The sequence below is a fragment of the Periophthalmus magnuspinnatus genome, chromosome 22 (genome assembly GCF_009829125.3).
Source record: "Periophthalmus magnuspinnatus isolate fPerMag1 chromosome 22, fPerMag1.2.pri, whole genome shotgun sequence".
NCBI classification, from domain to species: Eukaryota; Metazoa; Chordata; class Actinopteri; order Gobiiformes; family Gobiidae; genus Periophthalmus; species Periophthalmus magnuspinnatus.
The window spans coordinates 2,727,938-2,750,479 of record NC_047147.1 but is presented as its reverse complement, the minus strand read 5'-3'; the positions used below and the strand labels follow the sequence as shown (position 1 = coordinate 2,750,479).

The window sequence follows — 22,542 nt, the reverse complement described above, 5'->3', positions numbered from 1 at the left end:
CCGTCCCTGGATCCTGGCCCGCACCTCGTCCCCTGTTCCCCGCCAGCTCGACCCCCTTTACTGTACGGTAATTCACGATTTGTAAATAAACACTAAACTTTCCCTGAGTCTTGCATCTGTTGGTCCTATTTGCCTGCATTACAACATACTGTTGCTTACTGAAAATAAGTGTTGTGTTTTATTGAATTTGGAGTAGATCGACACAAAGTGGCCAAATGGCTCACTTATGCATGTTCTACAAAAATGTTTGATTCGAGTATTGATTGCAGTAACATTAATCGACTTATTCATGATTTATAAACTACAATACATTTACAACACTAGCCAAATAAAACATAGGCAATCCTGTTGCACTACATTTGTTTTTTAAAAACTAACCCCAATTGCCCAGGTCTTTGAAAACTTGGCGATGCAATGTATTCTTTTGATTTGTTTATCCACCTTTCAGCCACAAACTCCTGTAATGAGGTGTTGAAAGACCTTAATTAGTTTGTCATATAGATACTGTCTTAATGTTTATCTTCTGTCCAACAAGGAGGCAGGAAGAGGACTCCGGCGCCTGCCCATCAGACCACTTGTGCCCGCCGCGGTGATCTTTCAGCAAAAGCTAGCTCTCGACCCTCCTCTTCTGCTCCAGTAGGCCTGGTCACATTTGCCCTTTTCTCTTTTTATAATGTTATAAAGACATTAATATTCAAATATTGCATATGCATTTGCTTAGATGTAAAAAAATATGGATATGTAACTACGCATCTCCTGATAATGACATTTTAATACCATCATACCTTTTAATTTACCCTGTCAAGGGCCACATTTGGCCCCTGGGCCTTGAGTTTGACACATGTGGCTTACAGAATGCATTTATTCACAACATACAGATGTCACAACCCTGCCTCTTTCCTCCTCTGTGCCTCAGGTATAAGAAAATCCTACAGGAAAACGAAGTGTAACTATTCACTATATATGCCTCCTGTAGTGATTTAATTTGATCCATGAATTGTTTCATGCAGTATACAAGTGGACTGTACTGCCACCTGCTGGAGATGCCCTTGAATGAAGATGAAGATCCTGGATCATCATGTGAATGCTGGAACTGTCAGATGTCTGGTAGGTTTAGTGACTGTTCCCAAAAATGTCCTTTTGGTTTAGTAGCTTTAAAAAAAAAAAAAAAAATCAAAGCTACATTTTCTTTTACATCTGTGCAGTAATGTGTAATTGAATAGATACGTTTTTTAAGATGAGAAATATTGTGTTTTCTCAGTATTACAATATAATTTGGTTGTTGATCTATATCAGACAATATAGATAAGAGATGTGTCTTGCTGACCACGTCTGGGAAGAACAGTTAAGTTGCGTCACACCACCTTAAGACTGTCTGAAGTTACTGTGAAACCGTGTCAAAGTAAATACATCATGTTATCTGTATTGTCTAATGTAGATTAACAACTTATACTTTTAACAGATAATGATCTGGCATGAAGAGCAGCAATGGATACAACTGACCATTTACAAGTTGCTGTAAGTTGTTTTATTTACAATATCATAATTTTAAATCAATATTTCAAATCAAGTTGATGCAAGTGTGGCACTGTGCGATTTCTGCTGAACTCTAAAATGGTATAAATTTTATCTATTCTAACTTGGCATGAAAACGTAAAATTATAACTATTTATATCTATTTGGATCATATTATGGATGGTGTGTTTTAAGAGCAGTACTCGGTATCACCAGCAGAGGGTACTTGGCGCTTTCACTGACCGTAGCTGTAGCCTGGACAGAATGTACGCAGAGCATGCATCAACTGAGTTTTGTTATCTTTTCCAGATATTCATTATGGTGGCAGAGGATGTGTTTGAAAAACTCATTAAAGGTACCAGCCAGTTGTATGAGAAGCAACAACCAGACCCTCCTCCAAAAAACAGCGCCTGAGGAAGAATCTCTATGCGCCACTCCACCATTTCACCTTCTCCATTCAGAACCTGACCAAAGCCAACAAACAGTCAAGAGGGAACATTGAGGAGAGTTTAAAATCTGAGTCCCAAGAGGCCACAAGGGTGAGAGGTGTTCAAGTCTCACTTCTGTGAAGACGGAGCGGTGCCATGGTAGCCCCTAGAGTACTCTTGTCCACCACAGGACTGACCCACAACGGCTCTTTTAGGAGCCACGAAGTAAACTATAAAGAGCTTAACATTTTAGAATCTATGGTTATGATTCATTATATTTTTTCACTTAGAAAATATTATACTAGCTACATTTTAAGACTGTGTATATTTTTGTGCTGTTCTTTGTTTCTTGTTTGCCAGGACTGGGCTGCTGACTGTGCTTCAGGTTCATCATAACATGTATATTCAAGATTGGCCATAATTACCAGGTCACACAGGGAAATTATTAAACATACAGATTAATTTAGCTCTTGTCTATGCTTTTTATTTATTATTTTTTTATGTATGTATGGTCTTGAATTGGTAAATTAAGCTTTTAGATAAGTAAATATGGTATACATTGTTAACAATTACTGATATTACCCCTTACAAACTACACAGTAGTAGAAAAATGGTGTATGATGTATAAAGTAGTAAACGTTTCATAATAAAATTTATACATTTTATTTTGCATCAAAATTTTGTAACAACAAATATTAACCCAAAAAGATAATTTTATGAACCATTTACATATTTAGAAAGGACCTTGCCTGTGAGGGAACATATGAAGTAGAGGAGAAAGGAGGGTTCCTCCCCTGCAGCCTACACGGTAGGCTCCAAAGGTTCCAAATTTAAAGGAAATAGTGTTTTTATATAATTAGTGAATGGTAAATTTGACAAATTCCTTACAATGAGGTGGCACCTTCTGCAGGAGAGGAAGCAGAGACAAAAAGTGCACACCAGGGACCTTTTCTTCGCTCTCTTTTCGGTGGGCCTACAAAACAAAAAGTGTTATGAGAATGACATTTAAACACAAGTTAATGGGTACAGGTTGAAAAACAAACAGTACATATGTAAATTTAATGGCAAATTGAAGACTGAAGTTGCACATTCAAATTCCCAACAACCTCAGAGTGTTATGAAAGCCTGACTACAACTTAATACATGTACATAATTTTCCAGTGTCTTTGACTGCATTCAACTACACCCCTCCTGCATTTGTGACAACCCTGCTTTTTTTTGCTGGCATTTGTGGCTCCCGGGTCTTCTGAATAATGACGTTGCTGCATCACTGGAGTGTAGTCTCTGATTGGCTGACGTGGGGCATTAAATGCCAAAAGTTCAGCCTTTTCAACTCTGGAGTCTGACGTTTTGGACGCATGAATGGAGTGACCGACGCCTGCCGCTGCTTCAAAGCCAGATTTGCGCCACTCTGATGCTTGAAAATGCGCCGAAAAAACGGAAAGAGGCGCATCTACTATAAACTTTGTATGTAAACTCGACGTCACTGACGTCCCAGTGTGAATACACACTGGGGCCTACGCCATGGCAGCAAAAATAGCTGACAAGGACAACAAAAAAATCAAAGGCAGACTGGGAAGGTCGACACTTTCAGTCTGGTGAAGAAGTCCTCCTCCAGAACCTTACACCCAGAGGTGGTCCTGCAAAGATTCAGTCCTACTGAGAAGATTAAAAGTAAAAGTAAGTTAAACAAGAGTTTGAGCTTTTTGAAACTGTCTTGACCACTGTGAGCACCATCAGACATGCATACTGTGAACACGCGCGCATCACATGCTAAGATTTTTATATGAAGCCCTGACTTGTATTATGAGTATTATGAGTATGTATGTGTGATGCTCCTGCTATGCACTGGGTGAGTCCTACTGTAGTTTGGGAGAGTCCAACTGTGGTCCAGGAGAATCTACTGTTCTTCTGGGACAATCCTCCTGTTCTTCTGGGAAAATCCTACTGTGGTCTAAATGAGAGAAATCCTGCTGCTGTGTTCTGTAGCACACATGTGATACAGTGAAAATTTGTCTGTAAAATATATAAATATAATTTGAATTAGCATTTCTACTACTCAAAGTTAAAACATTTGATGGTCTTTAATCACACATGGGTTTAGTGGGATTTGGCCAAATTTGAAGTGTTTGTGATGAAAACTGTGCAAGGAGATGTCCTGTCCGATGAAAATCAAAGTTTGAGGTGGCGCTACCGAGTCATCTTTCGTTATTTTTTCTTGGGGTCTTTTGTGACAATTAGAGCTCGTCGAGTTCTAATTTTTGACACCATTCACTGGCATGTTGGGGCGTGTTTACTACTTGATTTTTGCCATTTTCCATGCTCTGGACGTGGTTTTAATGAGTCCCTCGCCGGGACGTTGTCCCAGGCTCGGGCCTAATAATAATAATAATGGAAATACATTTTCCACCCATTATTTTTCTTCTAAGCCATAACAGCTACAGTCATGTGAATTTCTCACATTGTGCCCCATCACAAATAAGGCCCCTGTGAATTTTTTCACAAGTCCACGACAAATTGGTGGTCTTCTATGAATATTTGAAAAAGAAATTTGAAGAGGGCGCTAGAGAGCCATTTTGTGAGAGAGTGCCTTGATTTGCATATCATTGTGTTCAGCTCACAATTTTGCATAAACGCTGTATTAGCGTTTTCCCAACAAAAAATGTGTGAAAGAGAAATATTTTATTGAAATTTTCCAAAAATTGTGATTTTGTTGAAAATTCACCCTGACCACACCCAAAGTCATAATCAAAATGTAGTTGACAATCTTTAATCACACATGTGTTTAGTGGGATTTGGCGAAATTTGAAGTGTTTGTGATGAAAACTGCGAGGAGATGTTCTGAATGCGAGGGTGTGCACTTTTGTCATTCCCGGGTTTGATCCAATATGGCCGACTTCCTGTACATTTTAGGGTGGTGCCATAATATCATTTTTTTCATCTCCCGACATGTTCTATTTTTTTATATGAGTTTTGGATTTTTACGTTGACTTTTTTCCGAGTCGGGCTCCGATTGGCCCGATGAAAATCAAAGTTTGAGGTGGCGCTACCGAGTCGTCTTTCGTTATTTTTTCTCTGGGTCTTTTGTGACAATTAAAGGTCGTCGAGTTCTAATTTTTGACAAAACTCACTGCCATGTCGGGGCGTGTTTACTACTTGATTTTTGCCATTTTCCATGCTCCGGACGCGGTTTTAATGAGTCCCTCGCCGGGACGTTGTCCCAGGCTCGGGCCTAATAATAATAAGAAGAAGAAACCGAGCAAGAACAATGCCCCTCACCATCACTTTGTGAGTGGCGAGGGCCAATTATGCAGCATCCACATCTCCTGTAACAAAAAAAATAAAAATTATATATATATATATATATATATATATATATATATATATATATATATATATATATATATATATATATATATATATTAACGAAATCGCACGCGCTTAGTTGTCAATGATGGTCAAATCAGTCAAGTCAGTTTGGATTTGTGATCACTACTGGCTTTGATTAAGCCTTCATTTTGTTTTTAAGAGAGCTCATTACAATTTTTGGGAATTCATGAAAGAATTCGTTTTTTTCTTTTCAATTACAATTGAGGAGGGTTATTGGTTCCAGTTGGACTTTTCTTAGGACATGCATGTCATTAAACTCACGGATCAGTTGAAACTGCATCCTGTCATTTTCTTGTTGACACTGTTTACAATGGTTGGCTGTTACACATATATTTGCTGATGTCACATAATTCACACCACACAGTTTGGCTGATCAGGTCTAAGGACACACAAATGCACAGTTGACTTCTTGTGTCAAGCTCTGTTAACCTCTGTTAACTTAACCATTTTCTTTCTTTTCTTTTTTTTCTGTGTTTTTTTGTTATGTTTTTCAATTTATTTATTTTTTCTCTTTACTTTTTTTTTTTTTTTACACTTAACATTGTGAGTGTTTACATATGTAAATTTACATTTGTCTGCATTTTGCAATTACATAATATCTCCATTCTTAGACCTAGATGGACTGCTGAATTTACTCTCCCTCATGAATAAAAAAAAAAGTTCAGATGTCCTTACACTCAACTACACAGGGACTCCCACCCTTTTGCCTTTTACCACTGAGTAACCCTAGACAGGAGTTTCGCCTAGTGACTGTTCGCTAAATAGCAGGGACTTCCACCCATTTGACTGTTTACTAGCTAGTTACAACTAGAGGGGAATTTCACCCACGACTGTTTGGTAGTTAACTGTAATGACTCCTAAACCTCATTCTGGAGAATAAATTCAAATAGGTCCCGATACTAGATATTATATAAAGCAAAGATTAACAAAACATGTTCACCTTTACACAGTGTCTCACAGCTTAGTCATAGGTGGAGCTACAGTCATCACAGTCCTATGGACTAGACCTGGATTAGAGGAGGGGCTAGTGACTGGGCACAGTCAGCACAGCACGGCTCCTCAGTTGGAATCCATTTCTGTCCAGATCCTCTTGAAGTTTTGCTCCACATTTTTAGATGTTTTGGCATTCGTAACTTCCAATATCTTAGTTTCAGTGGCTTAAAAGGATGAGCGGTCTGTCAACTATGTCCCAAAATTGAGGAAATCAGGAGTGGGGGAGGGCCATTGTTGTTTGGATTGTACTAGCAGCACATTGTTAGGGCAGCATGGTAGTACACACATGAAATTTTGGAGCCAAAGATACTGAAAAGTTGTGAAATAAATCAAAAATGATATAGGATCAGAACTATGGCATATGGTATGTTTAGTTAAGCATTTTGCATTTCCAAAATACATTCTCCTTTGATTTACCAATGTTTGCAGATGAAGATTTCCTTTTCAAATGGAAAGAAGTCTGTATTGGAAAAGCTCACCAAGTAAACCTTGTTTGAATCCAGCGGTGATGATCCAGGACAGAAACCAATGTCCCTCCATGTTCTTGTTTGAAAGATCCGTGCATTGGGACAGAAATCAGAAAGAAGACAAAATTCCATCTTCACTGTGTTCTGGACGAACACTCATTGATCCCACTGTTCTGACACCATTATTGTTGTGGAAAAATTACAATTCTAGATGAAAAGTAATCCATTTGCGAAGCTTGGTGAATTTTTCTCACCCTTGTTCTTGTCACTCACTGTCTCTGTTCTCATTTAATTTCTTGGCAAACACACCAAAAATTATCTCTAGAAGTTTTACAGTTCAAGAAACTTTGGCACAGATATTGAACTGGGATGGTGATGCAGAGGAAGAGATTTCAGAGGCAGAGGATCTTTCAGAGACTGAGGACAATGTTGTTGATGATCCAGATTGCCAATTTTCCTCTGATGAGGAGTATTCAGAGGACGAGTCTGCCATTGTCTCTCCATCAGATGAAGACCAAGGAATGCAACAATCATCATCCACAGAGGACACATGGGCATCTAAAGATGGTAAGATAAAATAGTCAACATCACCCCACCAAAGTCGAGGTAGACAGTCATCTTTCAATGTCATCAAAATGACTCCCGGTCCCACAAGATTTGCTGTCACACAAGTTGATGATATTCAATCAGCATTTCAGCTCTTCATATCCCCACCAATAGAGAAGATAATTTTGGACATGACCAATTTGGAGGGGAGGCGTGTATTTCAAGAGAAATGGAATCCACTGGATCAGACTGACTTTCATGCTTACATTGGAATTCTGGTATTACCTGGAGTGTACAGGTCAAAAGGAGAAGCAACTGCAAGTCTATGGAATGAAGAAAATGGAAGGCCAATCTTTCAAGCCGCAATGTCTCTGGAGATCTCATGTGATCTGATTTGACAACCGTGACACCAGAGCTGGTCGAGACAAATTAGCTGCGATCAGAGATGTCTGGGATAAATGGGTCGAAATTCTGCCTTTGATGTACAATCCTGGTCCCCATGTTACCATTGATGAGCTCCTTGTTCCATTCAGGGGCGCTGTACTTTTCGGCAGTACATGCCAAACAAGCCTGCCAAGTATGGCATCAAATTATGGCTAGCCTGTGATGCAAAATCTAGCTATGCATGGAATATGGAAATATACACAGGAAAACTACCTGTAGAAACACCTGAGAAAAATCAGGGGATGCGTGTCGTGCTGGAGATGAGTGAAGGGCTGCAAGGTCACAACATCACATGTGACAACTTCTTTACATCCTACCGCCTTGGAGATGAACTTCAGAAGAGGAAGCTGACCAAGTTGGGAACAGTCAGAAGAAACAAGCGAGAACTTCCCAAGTCTATTCTGAAGGTGCAGGGCAGACCTCTGCATTCCTCAATATTTGCTTTCAGTGAGAAAGCAACAGTTGTTTCATACTGACCAAAGAGAAACAAGAATGTTCTTGTAATGAGCACAATGCACACTGATGCATCTCTGAGCGCAAGAGAAGACAGGAAGCCACAAATGATCATGGATTACAACTCCACCAAAGGGGAAGTTGATAATCTGGACAAAGTCACAGCAACATACAGCTGCCAGTGCAAGACTGCTCGTTGGCCCTTGGTGATTTTCTTCAACATTGTGGACGTGTCTGCGTACAATGCCTATGTCCTGTGGACTGAAATCAACCAACAATGGAATGCCAGCAAATTGTTTCGACGTCGGCTTTTCCTGGAACAACTCGGCAAAGCACTTGTCACTCCAGGGATGCAAAGTCGATCCAAGCCACCCAAAACCCAAGCAGCTGCAGCTGTCATTGAGAAAAGTCAAAGTCAAGCTCACGTCACCCAACCAATCTGCAAATGATCCATTGGATACAGATGTGAAGAAATGGAAAAGATGCCAGGTCTGTCCCTCCTGAGATCACAGTAAAACAAGTACTTGTTGTGTGAAATGTAAGAATTACATCTGCAGAAAGCACACAATTATATTCTGTCCATCATGTGGAGAACATGGAAAATGTTGAACATTGAAAATGGAACAAGTCGAGAAAAAGTTATTGTTTGTCTCTTTTCTAAATCTTCATATAATCTAAAATAAAGATGTTATTGGTTTAACCTGTTTTTTTTTACTGTTTGCATGGATTTACACAACATAATCAATGTCATTTTTTTCCCAACATAATACAATGGTTGAAGTCTGAAGTCTATTCTCTCTTTTAAAGTCTAAAGTTTATTATTCACTCTTCTTAAGTCTATTCTTCTCTCTTCTAAAGTCTAAAGTCTGTTCTTCTCTCTTCTAAAGTCTATTCTTCTCTCTTCTAAAGTCTAAAATCTATTCTTCTCTCTTCTAAAGTCTAAAGTCTATTTTTCTCTCTTCTAAAGTCTATTCTTCTCTCTTCTAAAGTCTAAACCAGACATGTCAGACTCAGGCCCGCAAACCAGATTGGCCCTTGATAAAATTATATTTGGCCAGTGAGATCATATGAAATATGTATTAGAGCTGGCCCGCTGGCCGCTGCACCAGTGTAGTGCATGCGCCTCTAATACTACTGTGTTGGTACTGACTCCCACCTCTTCTGTCTAATTAGCATCTGCTACTTATTGCCTCACTCAAATTTAATCCACTCCTTCTGAAAAACATGGAGATGTTGTTGATATTTAGTTATTGGCCCGCGATTTAGTCACAGTTTATAATTTTTTTTTTTGTATTATTATTTTTTTTTATTAAACGTTATTATTACAAAAACAAGTACAGGTAATAACATACAAACAATCAACATGGGGAACACAGTTTCTGTAAGGCACAAAACAGGAGCACGCCATACCTTGACCACAAAACCAAAATTAAAACAAAAGGACCTGCAATATCGAATAAAAAATTTTCTTGGCACAGACAGATTTAAGCAATTTCAAGGAGGAATAAAATTGTTTAAATTAATTCATAAAATGTTGAAAGCAGGGTAGATTCTCTGAATTTACAACAATGAATATGGTATTTAGCCAATAGGAAAACAATATTCACAGAGTCAATTACAGTTCTATCCATATCGTTCACACAATATAAAATATGATTAACATTTAAATTTGGGAAGATTTTAAGAGATAACCACTCTCTAATGTCACGCCAGAATTCCTTGGACAAATGACAGGTAAAAACGAGATGCTCTATGCTTTCTTCAGGGAAATCGTAAAAGGTACCGCCTGACTTCTCAAATTTGAACTGCTTATTAAGAAAATAGGACACTGGATACATTTTATGACAAATTTGAATTGTGTTTCTTTTACTTTAGGTGGAATTGACAATTTAACGCAATTTGAAAATGCCTTTTCCAGCAGATTGTTTTTATTATAATCATGGAAAAGTATGGACTTGCATCTGTAAAATTTGTTGTTACATGCTTTCTCTAACAATTTGAGATAGTCGATTTTTAAGCTTGATAGAGATGATTTAACATTGGAATGAACAATGGTATTTTGGATCAGGTGTATTAATGCTGTTGGAGTAGATTTACAAGTTTGATGATATTCTCTGTTTGTACAAGCGAAATTGAATCGCTCAATAAAACACATATAATACAGTAACACCCCAATACAGTCCATTAAATCAGTTACAAACAGAATTCCATTTTTATCCCAATCAGGTTTGAACATTGATTCCCTGTTTGTTAATACTGACTTGTTGTTCCACAGGACCGATCCATGTGGAGTGAAATTATGTGTGAGTATAATTTTCCAATAACGCAATATTTGACGGTGATATTTGACAGAGCAAATGGAATCTTGGTTATTTCATAGTGGCATCTCAATAAGAAATCTAGACCAGCCAATGGCCCACAGTTTTTAATTTTGGCCCTCTGTGAATTAGAATTTGATACCGTTGGTCTAAACCAGGGGTGTCCAAACTATGGCCCAGGGGCCAAATGTGGCCCCCAGACCAGTTTTTATTGGCCCTCAGGCCTTCAGTTGAACTGGCCCAATTGATCATAATCAACTAAACGTGAGTGCATCATTTTACATTTAAAACCAAAATAAAAATGAAACAATATTTTAATCCCAAGTGCCTAAAGTCCCAGCAGCTGCTTTTGCTCTAGTAGCAGCAGTAGCAGAAATAATAGCATTAGAAGTATTTGCGGTAGTAGTACTAGTATTTTTTTTTACGGAAAATTTTAGAAATCCTACCAATATAACCTAAATAACATCACAGCATTGTCATACAGACCTGCTATTAATATTTCAAGCCTTATTTAAAGTATGAAGTCAAAATTCACCCATCTGAATTATCCCCTTTATTGACCACTGGCCCTTCGTGTCGAATATTTTTCAAAATATGGCCCTCGGTGAAAAAAGTGTGGGCACCCCTTGTCTAAACTGTTCCTGTTGCTTGTGCTCCTCCCAAACAGCAGGGGTCGCTCTGTGGCAGAGATACAGTCTCGCGGTGTTCCTCCATGTTGGTCGTGAGCGCAGCGCACATCCCGTGGCACATTCATGAGCGCAGCCCGCCATTGTGTGATCGGCTCCGGACACAAACACTCCTCACATTGACAGCAGCCACCCCCGCGTCTTCAGTCGCCTCCAGCCAGGCCCAAACCCCACAGAAACCCCGCACTCCGGCCCCAGGACACAGACATGTCAGCCAGCGGCCTCGAGGAGCAGCTCCAGCGCGGACACTAGAGATCACACCGAGGCCACACAGAGCAGAGCCGGATAGCTTAGCACCGCGGTTAGCCGGATAGCTTGTTAGCTTGTTAGCCGGATAGCTCCACAGCGGTGCAGTAGGCCTGACCACCTGCGAACGGACTGCTCCAAACTATCTTCATCTTTTTCCCCCTCCTCTCCTCTCATAAATCAAACCTTCATGAATCACCTGGACCCAATCCAGAGACCGAAAGGCCAAGCAAACAAAGGTAAGCTGTCCACGGGCCGCTCGTGTGCGGGGCTTCCGCGTAGTGCGGTGTGGAGCTGTGTGCGGTGAAGCTGCTCCACTCGGGCCTCGAAACTTTCACGCCAAAGTGTGCGCACGTTTAACACGCACGGCCACACCGCCACAGAGCCCCAGGTCTCACACAGTGACCGGGTTGTGTGCGCCTGGGTGAGGCCTGTGGGACTTCTCTGAGCGCTCTAAACGTGACCGAACTAAAGTTGGCCGCAGGTGCCGCACATTGGGCCAGTTTCCTGGTTGGAGACGCCAGCCTTCTCCGGAGCCAAGTGCGGAAGTTGGGCCTGTATCACCACTCCTGTAAAATATCCCTCTCCAAATGAAAGAGCGGGCCTGTACGCTGTCCTACCAGGACAGAGCACCAGGACAGCCCCGTCCGTCCCGGACAAACAAGTGTTAGCGCTCAGAAACTCGGAGCTAACCTCAAACTCAGAGCTCCACGAAGATAAGTCTCACTCCGCTATCTATGCCCAAAACGCCCTGGATTTAGCCTAGCACGTGTAGTTATGTTCAGACAGAATGTCTGTTTAATTCAGCTCCTGAGAAGTCCACGACATGGCTCTGCTCCCATGATTCTGAGGATTGTAAATGAGCAGCGTGCTCGCCTCATTGAACAGACACATCTCTGCATTTGTCCAGTAATATAAAACTGACATGTATTGGCAGTTTAAAAGGCACAATCCTCTGTAGTGTATGACCATAGAGCCAGTGTGTCAAAGCATTGCTGGGCAAAGGTCTCCTGTCCAGATTGTGTTCTGAGACTTCCACAACTTTTCATGAGCATTTTTGCATTTAACTCAACCAACTAATAAACAAACCTTAAATGGACTCAGATTATATTGGACTTGTTAAGCGCTATTCAATCCAGACATCTTGTTTGTGGAGATCAGTGAAATATTTCACCTTAAAGTAAAGATGCTAGTGTTAATTGTAACTTTGTCGAGAGCCAGTATGATGATGTAATTATTAATCTGCTAAAGTCAGACTAACCCATAATCCCATGTGCTGCTTGATCTGGGAGTTGCTAAACTGTATTTTGTTTTTACCTGTGCTTCCAGTGCAAAACGGAGCTGTGACCCAAAAGGAGACTTTGAATGACGATGAGTTTGAGCCTTACCTGAACACTCAGGCCCGACAGGTGAGCTCCTGCTGGGACTTTCCGCTGCAGAAGTGCTAGTGCTAGTGACTCATGTTTAATTACCATGACGCCCAATATGTTGCAGTAGGGCTGGGCCATTTAACCTAAAAAATAATTTTGATTCAATTTTAAAATTTTTACCTCCCTTTCTACTAAAATTGGGGAAAAAAACTACAGAAAAGTGTCAAAACCAAAAAAAATATTGTCCATTAAAGTTATAGTACAGTAAATAGTAAGCCAATTTTGGTTAAAATTTAATTTTTGTTTTGATCTGTGAATGGAAGAGGTCTAAACACAGCATTGAAGTGAGTAGTGATCATATTCAACTTCTGGTGGTCAACAAATTGATATGACCTTAAATTTGATTTGCCTCTCCAAGTAGCGGAGCAGTTTTGAAGGCTTCATTTCCTCATTACAGAGCTGGTCGCCGTATATTATGCAGAGCGGGCTTGGTCTGTGGGAATCACCTGTCGCGATAAAACCATAGTTCAAGTAGAACTCCTGGTATTGTCTGTTAAAAGCTTTCTTTTACTTGGAAGTTGGCTCTTTTTCTGTCTCTTCACTGGGCCTTTTCCCCTTCAAAAAGAAACTTTCCAAAGACGTCTGTTTTTTACTCATTTTGCTAATTAAGGGTTAAGTTGTCGGCACTCAAGTGACGGAAATGTAACCGAGAGAGTCCAGTCATTTTTCAAAATAAATAAAAGATTTTTCAAAATAAACGATTGTTCAGACTCAGATAATAAATACAACGGAAATAATTATTTCTTGGACGGCCGGTGGCCCGGTACCGATTGATCCACGGACCGGTACCGGTCCACGGCCCGGTGGTTGGGGACCACTGCTGTAAGCAACCACTGAAATTGTTGCTTTAAACATGGGTCACCAGCTTAGTGTTAAGCATGTTCATTCTCCCAAGGCAAATCAGACCTAACTGTCTTTCCGAACATAATGAAAAGTTTGAAAATACAGCTATTATGAAAATATTTTCATAGTGTTGGAACTGTTATGCACCACTATTTTTGATAGATGCCATATATCAGAATGTTACGGCTCTAGTTTGACATGTTTGACCAAAGTTTTCCTTGTTTCCCACAGAGCAATGCCTATACGGCCATGTCAGACTCCTACATGCCCAGCTACTACAGCCCCTCCATTGGATTCTCCTACTCCCTGAACGAGGCAGCATGGTCCACGGGTGGAGACCCTCCCATGCCTTACCTGGCCTCCTATGGACAGCTGAGCAACGGGGAGCCCCACTACCTCCCAGATGCCATGTTTGGTCAGCCGGGCCCTCTGGGGAGCAACCCTTTCCTTGGCCAGCATGGCTTCAACTTCTTCCCCAGCGGCATCGACTTCTCTGCGTGGGGCAGCAGCAGCTCTCAGGGACAGTCGGGCACACCGCAGAGCTCCGGCTACAGCAGCAACTACGCCTACGCCCCCAGCTCCTTAGGAGGCGCTATGATTGATGGACAGTCCCCGTTTGCTCCTGCCAACGAACCTCTGAACAAGGCGCCTGGCATGAACAACCTGGACCAGAGCATGGCCGGACTGAAGATCGGCAGCACTGCTCCGGGGGGAAATGGGGACATTGCTCCTAAAGTGGTTGGCTCTGCTTTAACCGGTGGGGGACCACTGGGTCCTGTGTCCTCTGTGGGGCCCCCCAGCATGCCTCCTGTGTCTATAGCTCCTGCCAAGCCCGCCTCCTGGGCAGACATTGCCAGCAAACCGGCCAAGCCTCAGCCCAAGCTGAAAACCAAGGGTGGCATGGCCGGTGCCAACCTGCCTCCTCCACCCATTAAACACAACATGGACATCGGCACGTGGGACAACAAGGGCAGCATGCCCAAGGCTGCCACGCCTCAGCAGGTGCCTCAACCCCCCACCAACGGGCAGCCTCCTAATCAGGCATCCCCCCAGCCCGGTGCTACTTCTGCCGGGACCCCCCAGCTGCCCCTGAGCAATGGACAGCTGGTGCCTCCTGTGTCCCAGATGGGCCAGCTGCAGGCAGGTCAGCCTGCCATGGCTCCTCTGGCACAGCCTCTGTCCCAGGGTCCCCCTCCGCCCAGCCAACAGCAGCCCTCTCAGCCCACCCGCTGGATCCCCCCTCGGAACCGCACCAATGGCTTTGGGGAGGCAGGTGGGAGCGGGACAGGCCAGTCGCCCCCGTCCTCAACCGGAGTGCCCGTGGTCCCAGGTGTCCCTTCTGAACCTCACCCCGTCTTAGAGAAGCTGCGAATGGTAAACAACTACAACCCCAAGGACTTTGACTGGAACCCCAAACAAGGACGCGTGTTCATCATCAAGAGCTACTCGGAGGACGACATCCACCGCTCTATCAAGTACAACATCTGGTGCAGCACGGAGCACGGGAACAAGCGTCTGGACGCGGCCTACCGCTCTCTGGGGGGTAAAGGCCCACTCTACCTGCTCTTCAGTGTCAACGGCAGCGGGCACTTTTGTGGTGTGGCAGAGATGCGCTCTCCCGTGGACTACAACACGTCCGCGGGCGTGTGGGCGCAGGACAAGTGGAAGGGCCGCTTTGATGTGCGCTGGATCTTTGTAAAGGACGTTCCCAACAGTCAGCTGAGGCACATCCGGCTGGAGAACAATGAGAATAAACCCGTCACCAACTCCCGGGACACACAGGAGGTGCCCCTAGACAAGGCCCGGCAGGTGCTCAAGATCATGGCAGCCTACAAACACACCACCTCCATCTTCGATGATTTTTCCCACTACGAGAAACGCCAGGAGGAGGAGGAGTGTGTCAAAAAGGTAACCGAGGGATACTCAGTTATTGTGGCATTCTATCACTACATCGCAGTCGTGATGTTTTTATTCTTCTGGTACCTCAGTGTCAAATGATTCGGTTAGTGGTGCTGCTCCAGTCGTGACACTGTACTCTCTGATGTGTTCCAGTTATCGTTTTTGTCCTGTGCTCACATGTGTAGAACTAAGGGCAAAGGTTAAATTTGATATGATTCAGACTTATTAAACTTCTTACGACTGCCCTGTCCTTTCATTTGGTTTTACTTTGAATAATGTAAGGCTATTATAAAGCCAGGCCTTCATTTGCGTGAAATGCCAGCAGGGGGCATGTGTTAGGACTACATCTGATAGTTGTATTGAATTGAAGTAAGCATTTATCAAGTTGTAAACAAGGGCAGCTAGCTGTATAATTGCTAAGCTACCCCCTAGGGCCCACAAAAATAAGCCCTCAACAAGTCCTTGAAGACTTGAAACCCCAGAGCTGGTGACGCTAATGTAGACTAGTGAGGCCTCTAGCGTAGAAGACAAGCTGAAATGCAGTAGAGAAACTAGGGTTACTTCAACATGTGAATGAAACCAAACACAACTGTTTCTGATGCCGATTATACCTTGACTAAATGCTGCAAGTATGCTTTGCCTTGTATAAGCTCTGGAATCACCTCAGTCGTGTCGATATTTGTCTCAGAGTGGGAATGGAAGTTTGAGGAATGACCGACCTCATGAGAGGAAAGGGTACCATTCCCAGACCTGGTAGTTTATATGTGGCACACTAAATATCATTTATGTTTAAAATGAAAAATATTTCATCACAGGGTAGGAAGCAGACTAACAGCAGTTAATGTTTTTATGGTTTATTCCTAAACAGAGAAATGCATTTTTTCCACTTAACCTGGTACTTTAGGTTGGCACAGGAGTAAATGGTGCTGTTGAAATGGGAAAGTGTTGGGACTGGGGCTCAGTGGTTACAACACTCATCCTGCAGTTTGGATGGTCAGTGATTTCATTTGGGTCTTGTTCTTGGGCAAGGCACTTCACCCTTGTGAGTGAAGGGATCTCTATGACATGCCTCTCAAAAGGGTTACAGTTATCAAAGTTCTAAACACAAATCTAAATGTAAGGTATGACTATTATGCCTGTTGTACTGAGTCTGCTCTCCGTGTGTGACAGGTGGAGGTCCAGGGCAGTGAGCCATATCCCAGCAACCCCAGCAGCCGAAGTCATTACAGGATCCAGGTAATGCACAGCTTTAACAGCTAGTGTACTGTGTCCACCTCTGCACTTGTATCCTCAGACAGGGTTTATGTTAAGGATTTTTTTTTTTTTTTAATGCAACTGCAATGGCTAGACCAGGAGAGTGTTACATGGAAGTTGCTTAGCTAACTCCTAACTCTAGGCTAATGTGAAAAGTTTCATATTTTCTTGTCATTGTGACCCTTTAAATCAGTGTTGCCTCAGGTTCATTAAATTTGGAAAGATTTAGGGTCTTTAGTCTTTGTTACATGCTGGTTATAATCCAACAAAATCCAGATATTCATTTAATTATGGCCTTTCACTTTGTACAAATATGATCTAAGCTGGTACTGTTTGGCTGGCTCCACTTCTTACATATACAGGGCCACTCCACAGTACCTTGCCAATCATGATCTTTTTTTTTTTTTTTGCTCATGTCTGTAATCTGTTTTCCACATCTGATCCATAGTAAAGCAAAATTTAAATCTGTCAAGAAGTTTTTCTTCTTTTGCTCACAGCTGTTTCCACATGTTGTCTCTCCACCACAAGGGTCACTAAGTATAAATGTTTCTATTGAAGTGTTCTTGTGTCTGTTTCAGTGACCTAAGATCAAAGTTAACACTTTACAGAGTCCAGTTATCAATGCATCAATGTAAGAGGCCATAAATCATCAATAACCTCTTCTGAAGAAAAGTCGGTGCAGAGTGTTTTTTACTTTGAGTTGTGCTTGTTCTGTTTCTTTGGTCCATTTGAACTGTGGGGAAGAAGCTCCCTGTTGCAGAAGGCCATGTGTAACCCTCTCCTGTGGTGCAGGGTTTTAGACTATTACATTATTGTAATGACTATTGGATTGTGTTACAGTGCTATGTCAGACTGGTTTACTCTTATTGTGACTAACATGCTTCCTTTTGTTTCAGGAGCGCCAGGGACGGGTCAAGTAAGCGTTCTAAAGACTGCTATGGCCTAAAGCCCAACCACCTTTCTCTGCTGATCTCTAATTCTACTAGGGGTGATGAACTAACACGGACAACAAACTAAATGAAGACTTTCTTGATTTCTTTTGACTTTAAAGACTTACTTCGAACTTGTAGTAAAAAGAAAAAGGAAACAGATATTCATAGGACTACAACTTAATGCATAGCACCCTTAGGTGAACTTTTTTTTGCCCCACCCCATTCCACTACATATGCTTTCTCCCTCATATGCTGCTTTCCTTTGAAAAGAAAGGATCATTTCCTGTTTTTATGGTCCAAGAGCCAGTCTAAATCTCCAGCCACACAAATCCAACATAAATGTGTGATGTTGTCTTCTAATGGTTTCCAAAGTGAAGAATGGGCACTTTGTCTGATTTTCTGAGTTCCCCTTTGGCCGTGTGCTCCTGAGGATAAGCCGTGGGACTGTACCAGTGGAGACTCCATGGAGCGTTCTGTCTCTCCAGCTTCTGTTGTTCGCCATCATTTTCTGTTTGAGAGCACTGCTCCTGTTCAACAGCCTTGTTTTGTTTTGAATGGATGCTATAGGGAAGGTAGTGTCTGGGGGTTGTCAAAATGGGTTGAAACGTTAAGTTGATAATTTTACTGTTTAAAAACCATTGGACTTTATTTCCATGTCTTTCCCCTAGACAAGTAAAACCCAATGCTACAGGCTGCTCTTTTGGTTTCTCTTTTCCTCCGTTTTTCTAAAGACAGTGATTGGAGTGGCCTTGCCCCCACTCTTTCATTAATCAGTTTAAAGGTAATAAATGTGATATATTGAGCAGAAGCGTGTGCATTCCCCTGGTTTGTAAAGCGTCGGCCCTTCCTGAGTTTCTGATTGAGCTAACCTTGGCTCCCAAACCCGTCCACACACCTAGCTAACGTGTGCACTCAGCAGACCACCACTACACGGTCACACTCACACCAACTCTGTCGGTGAGTCCAAATGCAAGCTCCTCTTTCAGAACTACTGGCTTTGATTTGTGGCAGAATAAAGATGCTCCACAAAGAGACCCCGTGTTGCCTGTTCCTCAAACCTGTTTACCAAAGTCAAGTTATGGACCATATTTTTCAATGCATGCTCTGAAATATATCGTACAAAATTGAGATTTTAACCATGTTCTAACATTGTTCCCTCACCAAAAACACACCTAGAGCTGATTTTAGCTTCATTCTCACTGGTTTCAGTTATCTGTGGACTAGCTGCTATCCCGCTGAGCCTCTCAAAAAGGTTTCAAATTTCCCAGATTTGTGACATTATACGTAGAAAACAGTTCCATAAATCAACAGACTTGTTCAGAGCTTTTCTATCATCAAACTCTGTTCAACTGTGTGCTCCAATTAGTATGTCAGGGCAACAAGGCTGCTTTTCTCTCCATGGTAATTCCCTCTGCTACCTGTAGATGGAGAGCTAATAACAGTCCAGATGAGTGAACACCTCCGTGGTAAACATGTGATTTTCAATAAATACAGTGCTTTTTACATTGCTTTTCTGGCCCACACATGGCTAAAGTGTTTGTGTTTTTCATTTTGGTTCGGTTTATTTCACTGAAAACAAAATGTCCACGCTGTAAGCGGGCTTGCATCACCACAAACCTTACTACCTGCTTTTGTTTCTGTGGAAAAGTTCTGGAGTTTCTATTTCATGGGATCCTGGAGGTGCCACCTCCAGAAAGTCACAATGATCCTTTAAGGTTGGAACCTTGACCTGCCAGAGTAATGGTCCTCAAGAGGTCAAACATATCCTTTTTGTACTCAACTAATTCAAATATGTAGATGAGTATTACGTTTTGTTCGTTGTGAAACTTAACATTGGTCTGTAACGGCTCAATAACTAAAAGGTCTTGTAAGGGTTTTATGCTTACAGAACATCTTAAAATGATTAGTAAACGTCGACTAATGCACTGTTTGGTCCACTAAGATAACAGCAATTTATGAAGTAAAAGACCACAGCCCTGTTGGCATTTACATGTGATTGTGTTGAACACATGCTGCGTGACATAAAGGACCTAAATGTATGACCAAAAGTCTAAAATGTTTTGGAATAACGCCGGGCACAACAGGATTACCCAAGCATAAAACTACGTTTCTGAGTTTTGATTAAGAGCTCATGAAATTACATTTTACATAATCTGTCCCCTTCATGTGTCTACTGTTCAAGTTTACTCATAGCACGTTTAAAACTACAATTACCACAGTGTTTCACATAAAAGTCAACAAAATACAAATATACAGAGAACGCGATACACCGGTAAAGAACAATATAACACCATTAAAACACCAGCATCCTGTTCAGCTATTGTTAAATGCCAGGGAGGAGAGGTGGGTTTTCATTCTGTGCCTGTGTAAGTCACTGTAGCACCGGTAAACACAGGACGGGCATCGTCTAGTCTTCTCAATACATTAGGGTACCCTGGTTCCCTTTGCTCTCTGTGCTAAGTCACTCCCCTTTCAGAGCATGTTCACAACACAATCAGCTGCATCCCACTAATGAAACGCCTGAACATCACATCAGGTTTGTCTAGTTGCTGTGTGCAGCTTTGTGTCATTTTTTTGTATATTTATGTAGAGTTGAAAATGAAAAAATGAAAATAACTGATTAAAAGTATTAATCTTTTTGACATATTCATCTTATAACAGTCTATCCATTTTCTTCCACTTATTCAGGACTGGATCGTGGGGGCAGCAGTCTAAGTAGGGACTCCCAGATTTCCCCCACCCCAGACACTTCCTCCAGCTCCTCCAGCGGGACCCCAAGGTGTTCCCAGGTCAGGCGAGAGACATAGTCCCTCCAGTGTGTCCTGGTTCTTCCCTGGGGCGTCCACTGGTGGGATATGCCCACAACACCTCCCTAGGGAGGCGTCCAGGAGGCATCTTTAACAGATGCCTGAGCCACCTCAGCTACTCCTCTCGACGTGTAGGAGCAGCGGCTCTACTCCAAGCTCCTCCCATGTAACTGAGCTTCTCACCCTATCTCTAAGGGAGTGCCCAGCATAGGTGAGGGTAGGAACGTAGATTGACCGGTAAAACGAGAGCTTTGCCTTTCAACTCAGCTCCTTCTTTACCACAACAGACCAATACAGCGACCACATCACTGCAGACGCTGCACCAATCCGCCTGTCAATCTCAAGCTCCATCCATCCCTCACTCGTGAACAAGACCCCAAGATACTTGGAACTCCTCCACTTGTGAACTTACATTTTTCTCCTTATTTTAGTAGTTGTTGGTCATTTTTATACAGTACTTTTCCAACTTTAAGACTCAAAGCAGTTTACATGAAGAACCACTCACACCTACCCCCCCCCCCCCCCCCCCCCCCCACACACACACACACTCATAGACACATTCATACACCAGTGTACACACACACTAGGAGTGAGGGGGGTTAAGTGTCTTGTCCAAGAACACAACAACAGCATTGATCCGTGGGAACTGTGGCGAACCTGTGGTGAAAATTTACTTTTCAGTTTAATAAATATCATTTTGTCATTCGCTCCAACTAGAATCATGAAATCCTTTATGTCGACAAGCTTAACATTTTCAGCAGCAGTGGAAGAAGTACTTTGTTTTGTTTCTTAACAAAAGTACATATACTGGAACAAAAAATGTTCAGGTCTATGCTTCAAATGTCTCTATTTTTATTGAGCTGAATTTGGTTCAAGAGAAACAACTGAATGCATTATTTTTCTCATACAATTATACAAATACTTTTACTTTTCAGTCCTGTTAAAAATGTAGTGTACAAAGTACAGATACTGCTCTCAGATGTGGTACACAATAGTACTTTACTACTTTTACTTTGCACCACTGTTCAGTCCCTATTGTTTAAAAATATTTGACTTTTCCTCAGTATTCTCTCTTTCACCATAAACGTGACCAGTAGGTTTTGATGTAACAAGCCCAAGTCACTCCCCTCAGCCTGTGGAGTGGACCTGTCCCTCCTGTAGTCCCCTGTTCCCCCAGCGCTGATATTAATCATGTACGAGTACCGGGGATGGCAGGTGAGCACAGTTCTTTTTGACGTGCGCTCTGCTTGTACCGTGCCTAATGGACACCAGATGGAGCCAAAGCTTTACGCACAGCCGTGACGCGCTTGCGCCTCAGCCCATCATCTGCCTTTTTCAACATATTTAGTAATTACAGTTTTTGATATAACTTTTAATGCTTTGGTTATACCTTTTCTCCTGCTTTTCTTCGAATCAAATCATGTAGTTTACTGTCCAACAGCAGAAACAAAGAATCAGCCTCTGTGACTTTTGGAATAACTAAAGGTGAGTGGGTAATACCGAGCTTTGTTTATTTTATTGTATTTCCCCCCAAGACCCCCCCTTCCCCCCTCAGTGTGACAAAGCAAAACCGAGACAGGGGTGTGCAGGGGAGGTACAGGGGGGTGCCGGGGAGGTATAGGGGAGGTGCATGGGTAGGAGGAGGCACAGACGGGGGGGCTGCAGGGTGAATGGGGGTCGCCATGGCACGTGTCTGCGTGCCATGAGCATGACACGTCGCTGCCTCGAAGGGATCCCAGGCTGAGCATCATCAGCAGGTCCCCGGGGAATTCTCTGCTCCTCCCTTCCTCCTCTGCTCACCCTGTGGTTTAAACTCTACAAGCATGTTCTGAAAAGTCCCTGTAAGTCAGATACCCTCCCTCTGTCTCCATGTCCCTGTGTGTCAGATGCC

General features: G+C 42.4%; 1 protein-coding gene and 1 pseudogene across 1 annotated transcript; both read left to right on the top strand.

Annotated features, from left to right (window-relative positions):
* The first annotated feature begins 1,059 nt into the window (after positions 1-1,059).
* Positions 1,060-8,685, top strand: LOC117390833 (piggyBac transposable element-derived protein 4-like; annotated as a pseudogene).
* Positions 8,686-11,272: 2,587 nt separating this feature from the next.
* On the top strand, positions 11,273-18,652 carry ythdf2 (YTH N6-methyladenosine RNA binding protein F2). The gene is made up of 5 exons (XM_033987898.2): positions 11,273-11,725; positions 12,816-12,895; positions 13,991-15,667; positions 16,829-16,894; positions 17,809-18,652. The coding sequence occupies exons 1-5, from the start codon at positions 11,677-11,679 to the stop codon at positions 17,830-17,832; spliced, it is 1,896 nt and encodes a 631-aa protein (XP_033843789.1). The 5' UTR covers positions 11,273-11,676; the 3' UTR covers positions 17,833-18,652.
* The last annotated feature ends 3,890 nt before the right edge of the window (positions 18,653-22,542 follow it).